We start from the raw sequence: 8,535 nt of genomic DNA on the forward strand, positions 1-8,535 counted from the left end.
AGTTTAATATATTGTATTTTTTAATACATATAGTCATCTAAAGATTCTAAAGAAAAATGTTAACAAATGTTTTGCTATAATAAAATCAACAGATAACTAAGAGAAATGGCGCAAAAAAGAACAGTATGAACTTGGATAGGAGGGCTGTGAAGAAAAAGAGATTAATATTATTAAATACCAATAAATCATAATATATATAAGGTATGCATAAATATATAATATTCACTTTAATAAATTATACTCAACCATTGACGAATATATTTTTATCAATAGCGATACTCGAATTTTTTTTTGGAATATTTTAGATAATAGGTACAGTTTTTAATATTAGTATCGTGGACTTATTGGAATATTTGTTTTACTTCGCTGCAACTCTATAGGAATAGAACTAAGAAGTTGCAGATACAAATATGATATAAAAAATAAAAACGTTCGATTTCCATAGTACTCGTCATTATGTGCCATTTTTTAAACATTTCTAATACATATTTTACGACATATGTGTAACAACTGACCAAACGCTTAGTAATACATTATTATTCAATAATATTATTCTATATAATATTATACTGACACTACATTGTTAGAATGGGCGATAACGCGCTTATAACAACATGCATAATATAATATATTAATATGTATATAATATTAAACTTACCATCATTCAACACGGACGAGAGAGTTGAAATATAGTCGCGTAAATGATTCATCTTGGTCGTGAATCATATTATACATTCATATACCTATACACAAATACACAATACGGTATATCGTTAAATCATTAACCGTATGCTAATTGTTTGTAGGCACGTGAGAAAACGCTGCCAAGCACGTTACTCTACTTACACGACATTAGTATATTAAGAAAAGTCAAATTCGCAACAGCAACGGATAACGTTTGACTGTGCACCTGTACCCGAAGCCATAAAAATAATTTCATGACTTCCTATTGAAATCTAGCGAGTAACACGTTTCTCTTCGAAGATATTTCTTTTACAAAGTCAATTATCAAAATCAAACAATAAATGCATACCTCGTATGACATACAAAACGTGTGTGCTGCTTTTATGAGCGACCAACCACCGCTCACCTCTGTCCATTGTTTTTATTATTATTATATATATATTTTTTTGGAACAACAAAACAAATATAACCGTAGGTAGGTGTACACATCTGCATACGTTAGAAAACAAAAGACTATAAATACACATTTTTAACTCAGTAATTGATTACATATATTATATTATTATTATTATCAAATGCGTATTTAATATTTACAATGACACATTTTTGTTTAAATTTTGGCATGAATCGTAATTCTATGTATTATAATGATATTATGTTAATAAATCAATGACTTATTCAAACTTAAAAAAAAAAAAAATAATTTATCATATTATTATTATATTAACTCTTAGAGTTTACAGGTAATAATCTAATTATTTTTGTGTTTGAAAAAAATCAGCCACATTGGCCAAACACGAGCCGGTAACTTTTTGTCAGATGCCTTTTCCGTGGTAAGTATAGGATTTTAGATAAGTCTTTTTTCGTGAAAACTAAAGACTAATATGGCAAAAAGTTACTCGGCTATCGGAAAGCAACAATAATCTAATACCGAGTGCTACGAACGCATTTACGTCGCGAGTCAGCATACACGGTGTATGTCGACTAGCGACGAAAAATACGTTCGCATAAATAATATTATAATTATAACATGCAGATGTCACACCATCCGATTTATATCTAAAAACCGTTGCACGAGACTACAAAAAAATTATATAAAAAAAAAAAAATAATAATAATAAGGCTTACACAATTATGCGTATATAGTCGTTATAAATAATATTAAAACTCATCGGTTCGATTGAGAGAAAGAAAAAAAAATTTGGAGTTACTGCGATTTACGGTGACGTTAAAATGATATTACATTTTTATATTGGTAGTCTACGCGATGGTTTGGGCGGACGGTTGTACTTGTCCGTTGTATGCCATCTGTTGAGCTTCTTGCATGCTACGTCTGTAGTATCCACCACCGTTGGCGCTGGGGGCGGCGGATGCGGCCCATGGGGTAGCTTGAACGTTTCCGGCGCTCCATGTGTCGGCGATCTTACCGAAGCCACCGGATGCGCTAGCATACTTCTGGAAAGCCATCACACCAGCGATGAGCAGGGCCAACTTGCCGAATACCAACGCCTTGAGTGCGAAGAATCCAATGATTCCCAAAAGAATGGGCAACACGGCGACGATCTTGACGGCTAGGAATCCTAGGATGGGCAACACCTTCTTCTTGAGTTTTCCACGGCCTATGGTAAATACGACAAAGATTAAACAAAGGATAGTTTAACGCCCCGGCGTGAAAGCGGAACCGAAACGACAATAATAACTGTACTACGAAAATAAACAATAATAACAATAATATAATACACCATATTGGTACTTGCCTTCTTCAATAGCCCGGGACAGCTCTTCTGGGTTGTTTTGTGGTAACTTGAACTGCAGGGTCCTGGACTGGAGGAATCTGATGGCTGAATTGATTACCATGTCGGTGACTCTGGAAGGTTGCTGTTGCATCTGTCCGCGGAGCTCTTCTTCAGTGGGAAGGGCGCGCGAGTCCCTCTGCGATGAAGATCCTTCGTCGGCGTTCTTAAGTACAGTCAAACCTGGCAAAACTTGCACGGAACCGGCAGTACGGGCTGCCCTTTCGAGGGCAGCTGCTGTTTTGGCAGCTACGCAAGCTGCTGTATCCGCATCCTTAGCACACTCATCGGCTATCCTAGTGACCAATGCCCAGTTTCCGCTTACAGTTGGTGGTTGCGGTGGTGAGTCTTCCAGGTAGTTGTTGTCGGCGGACACGACGACGGCGGCATGTATGCAGAACGGCAACACGGCCAATACGGCGCAACTCGCGAAACGCATTTTATTTAATGTTAATATCGTTGGTTACAGTAGCGATATGAAAGGCACGAAACGGCAGCGGCGGCGGCAGTATGTAGTGTTACGATTTATTTTATATGATAAATTGTATTTACACGATTTCGTGCTGAGATTTCGGTGATTTGAATGCGGACGGACGAACAGTCAGTGCGATAATGGGGCGAAATGCGGACGGCCGTCCCTATATATCGCCCCGCACCTGTGTTCAGCCGAGGTTCGCCCCACCAGAAAGACGCTCGTGTAGAACGCGCGCGCGCTAGTCGACCACCACCGCGACGACAACGACATTATTATTATTATTATTATTATTATTTTGATGGCAAACGCGTGGTGATAGAGGTGGAGGACCTCGCCCTGGTAGAAAGCGAATACGCGGCCGATGAGGTTCATATCGTATACCCTACACCTACGTCCATCCGGGTGGTCGGTTTGCCACTCTGCCTTCCCCTCCTCTTCATACTTATATAGAGAAGGAAGATTTTTGGAATTTTTTTTCTTCTATACATCATACCATCAGTTTTTTTTTTTTAGTTTCCGGAGGTGAACGACTACACAAGCGATGACTGCGTTTTGGGAAACGATCTTGTTTCCCTAATCTCCAGGTCAACTGCGGTGAACGGTCTCGTATGCACGTGCCGGCGGTCATGGTGATGTAATATAGTTTTTGGCGACATTCATAATGGAAAATACGTAATATTAAAGCTATATATTATATTATTGATATAATAAATACACGCGCATGACAAGAGCTTTGGTCTCGTACAAGTTAATTAGTTGTATCAATTATTTTTTTACTCTAAAAAATAACGGATTTAAGGTGTGCGCTTTTAGTAAAGTATTTACTTAATAGAAAAAAAAAGGTTAGAAAGTTGATTTAAAATATTTTATCTGATGCGACATAACGAAAATATTTAATGAAGAAAGCAATTATGTTCAATGACATTGTAAAATACTATTTTGTTGTAAATAGAATTTATTATATTTTTTAAATTTGATTCGGTAAGATTTTTTTTTTTTTAAATAGTTTATTATTATATGTTACGGTATTATATCAATATAATATACGTTTACAATTTATAAAGCTTAAATTAAATAACTTTGTAAAATAAAGTACACGGTAAAGGTAAATTTGAATTTATTTTTTATGATAGAATAATGTAAGCTTTTATATAGTAACTTGATAAAAATGAAAATATGATTAATTTTATAGTTTTATTTAAAAATATATTTTTTTTTCTTATAAAATGCTTAAATTAGATATATTTCAAGACAAATTTTTAAAGATATCGTTTTATTAGGTACATAAATATAATATAAATTTTTCTTTTTTCTTTAACTTTTTTTCAAGTAGAAGCATAATTAAGTAACTATTGATAATGACTATCTATTTTGTTTTAGATGTAAGTTAGTTTTTATATTACGCATTGTTTCATTACTAAATAAAATTTAGTTAGTTTTCCTCTTTTCTTTTTATATATTTTAATTATATTTAAATTGTTAAGAACTTATAGCTCTCTAGCATTTAAGTATTCTTTGCAGAATGAAATTATAACTGTTTTTATTCTTATTTTAATTGTATATTATAAATTGTATATTATAACACTTAAGTAGGTATATCTCTCTCCTCATAAGATAAACTTAAAAACTTTTTAACTAAATGCACATTCGAAAGCAGTACGAATACAATACCTAAAATTGATTATGTATTTATCTCAATTGAAAGCCAAATTGGCATATGTCAGGAAGGTGTCACGGAAATCGACCTCGTATAGAATGTCGTCTTTGATCTTCTTGGCCTCTAGCCTCTTTACAATTAAATTCATCACTAGCTAGCGTATTCATCAATACATGACGCATTATCTGTCAAGAATTATTAGAATAAACTCAGAGTGTGTCAACATATATTATATACATATATATTACATACCGTTGTCTAAACAAAACAATTATTATTATATCGAGTAGGGAAAGTCTTGGGAATTGAATATATATATATATATACGGGCTGATGTCTACGATTGTTGGAAAGAAAATTTAAAACGCCTCGTTCAATATTAATGAATCATGACTGGAATCGTGAAGAGATTTATATAACACGGTCAGGAGGAACCCGGGCAAGCGATAATACATTGTAACACACACGTGGGTGATTATAGCGCACGCGCGCCGGATCTGAATTTAAAACAACTGACATATTCATATATTAATAACACGAAGACCATATCGTATCTGAAACATATTATATTATTATAAGTGATATAACTTATATGTGAAGAAAACTCGATAAACCTAACTTAATCGGAAACTTATAGTATATGTTATAAGTATATAACTGTCATATACATATTTCAATAAAAGCGATTACAGGACGATTTCATAGACGATTCGTATTCGTATTATATACGCATGTGTACGCATATATTATCATAAGACGCTATATGGTCTATCGGTCGTGGATGTCTGGACTGGTGTCGTCAACGCTAATAAAATATATTATAAATCAGACGAGTGACGACGTCAGTAAGATCGTACGGCAAATGGTTGGGACTATTAAAATTACGTCTGCACTACTATATAGTAGGACTTGTATATATATATATATATATATATATATATAATATTACAGAATAGATGTGAGAGGAACTCTCGGAGGACGGAGAAAAGCACACGAGTAATCCTTGAAATGCCACTATATAGTTTTCTCCGGGCACGATCAAATCGGTCCCCCGTTCCCCTAAACACGTGTAATATACAATCATATTATACATAATATAATATTATAAAACCCAAACTATACACTCGTGGTCATCGCTGTCCGCCGAGATTACGTGATGTTTATGGACAACCTTGACCTTGTTGTACCGCCGTGGTACGATGCAATGCGATACGGCTGCATTATATATATATATATAAGTACTCGCTAGTATTATACATTATGTTATAATAATAATAGTGAGTATAAAAAATAATGACTAGATAATGGGATTCATGCATTTCTCGACGGCAGGAGACTGAAGCGGCGTCTTAAGTTTTTTTTTCGAATTTCGAATTTCGTTTTGAGTTACAAGTTCAACATGTTTTAAACTATATTACCGGATCTTACCGATGCACGGGTGTACGGGGTACATCAGTGTCCATAGTTTATTATTATTACTATTGTAGGCTAATGAGTATTTATTAAGAATAGGATTTCGAAAAGTCGGTTCGGTCGTCGTACAAAATCTTCGAACACACGATAATTATAATATTGAAATTGGAGGTCGGGTCGCACATATTTGACTGTCGCGAAATTATAACTTCATCGAGAAAGAGACAATGGGATTGGTCTTTTACAACGGCATTAACGACGATCGAAATTACCACTTGTCCCACATTCGTACGCGTATGAGTGTGAGCGTATATATATATATATATATGCATCATGTATGTCCGCATATTCCAAGGAGTGTTGTACACAGTGCACATATCATATTTTGTACTCAGCTATATCATAACTATTTGCCAGCTGTAACACACTTCGTATTCCGAATAAATAATGTTTGGCTCATTAGAAATTATTGCCAAATCAAAAAAACATATAGGATTTTGACATTCGATCATTTCAATCGGTTTATTATTATATTGTGTACTCTAAAAGCTTATTGGAAATCGTGAGTATTAAAAAATGGTTTCACTTCAATCTCGATGATTTGTCTGTCTCGTCGGATATATACTTAATATACAACTATTGTAGACGTCAACACTATACTATCAATACATTGACTTGTTTACCACAAATATATTTAAAAAAAAAATAGGACAGAATACCTAAGGAACCAAAGTCGTGATGTCACGTACTCGCCAACAAACACAAATGTCACTATACCTAGTCACCTAAGTATATTAAATTAATTTTAAATACTTTCCGATATTAAGGTCACACAAAACAAACGAGATGGTATATTTAAAAGCCGACACGAATAAAGATGGATGATGTGTATAATATTATTGTCTAAACACGAATTATGGGATTTTATAGAGATATTTTTTTCCTAAAAAAATAAATATAATTTTAGGTTTGTCAATATCTGTTGTATAACTAAAATATATTTTCAAATATATGTAAATAAATACGAGTACTATAGTATCTAATATGATATAATATATAATGTTCGATTATTATTTTTACGCAATTTGTACATAGTGCAATACATTCAATCATAATTACATAAAACTATTTTTTTGTAATTTAATACATGTCTAGATATAGCTAGCTATAATAGTTGTTTTATTTTTTATTGGTGATTAAGGGTTGTAACTTTTTATTTTAAATGACTACTTCTGTATTATTTATTTTCATGAATACCTACTTAGATAAATTACGAATATTAAAATAATGGTTTATTTAATTAATAAAGTAAAAATGAGTCAGAGGCCATTAAGTCTATCCAATCCATTGGTGTGATTTTTTTAATCTATTCATGTGATACAACAATACAAAATCCTTTAACTCGCTTATTGTCAAAAAATACATACCTATAGTAATAAAATATAAAAAACTGATATTAAATATATAATATTTATATGCATTATATTAGAGCATAAAGAGTTTATATTTGAATAAATATTGCTACGATGAGTACGATGTATATCATATTTAAATTTATTAAAATTAAAATTAATTATTTTATTTTATTACACCTAGATTAATTTTTTATTTGTTAATTATGTTAAAAATAATATTATAATCGATGAATATTTGGGCTTTTGACATAAAATAAACGCGCGAACGAGCTGTACACTTATTCGGAACTGCGATTGTATGCAATTAGTGTTGCTCACGTACATACTAATAATTGATGACATCACTATTGTTTTATTTTTTTATTATAGCATGATAGTAATAATTAGAAAGTGAGACTATACATTTATAACAATATATTGAAAAATAAAAATAGACTGTTAGATAATTCAACGTGAGTATCTAGAATACTTAAAACCCCGTTAAAAAGAGCAAAAAGTTAGATGTCTTGCAGAAATTCAGTACACGTACACCTATCTACCTAATTTGATTATGGTTCAAAGTTAAAATCATACAACATAAAACATTTTATTTTCTTCGATAAACGCAAATTTATTAAAACAAGTTAAATAATATAATGATAGTTTTCTATAGATATCGATTAATAAAATGCCAAATTAATAAATTATCGATAAAATATTATTACATTCAAGCAATCTTTAATTATTGTATAGTTATAATTAGGTAGTAGGGTTTCTAACCAACAAGTATTCCACATTAAAATCAATTTCCGGTATGAACTTTTTAATGGTTTACAAAAATCTGGTAATTTCTATATTAGTAGGGTTTAATATGATTTAATTATTATATATAAATAAGAACAGAAAATAACACAATAATATTAAGTACTCTATAACAGTATAAATGTATTAGTGATTATATTCAAATATATTCAAAATTAAATTTAAAAAAACGTATTAACACTTACGTTGACTCAATAAATTCTGTACAAAATCTAATATATTATAATATTATAAAAAAAAAAACAATGTTATAATCATAAGATTAGATACATATAGAATAGTATAACAACATTTAAG

General features: G+C 31.8%; 1 protein-coding gene across 1 annotated transcript; it reads right to left on the reverse strand.

Annotated features, from left to right (window-relative positions):
* Positions 1–1,225: 1,225 nt before the first annotated feature.
* LOC132920642 (uncharacterized) lies at positions 1,226–3,105 on the reverse strand. Its single transcript, XM_060983178.1, has 2 exons — positions 2,442–3,105; positions 1,226–2,303 (listed from the first exon to the last, which is right to left on the reverse strand). Exons 1-2 carry the CDS (start codon positions 2,914–2,916, stop codon positions 1,945–1,947), a joined length of 834 nt encoding a protein of 277 aa, XP_060839161.1. The 5' UTR covers positions 2,917–3,105; the 3' UTR covers positions 1,226–1,944.
* Positions 3,106–8,535: the final 5,430 nt, after the last annotated feature.

This window comes from Rhopalosiphum padi, chromosome 2, assembly GCF_020882245.1.
Source record: "Rhopalosiphum padi isolate XX-2018 chromosome 2, ASM2088224v1, whole genome shotgun sequence".
Lineage (NCBI taxonomy): Eukaryota > Metazoa > Arthropoda > Insecta > Hemiptera > Aphididae > Rhopalosiphum > Rhopalosiphum padi.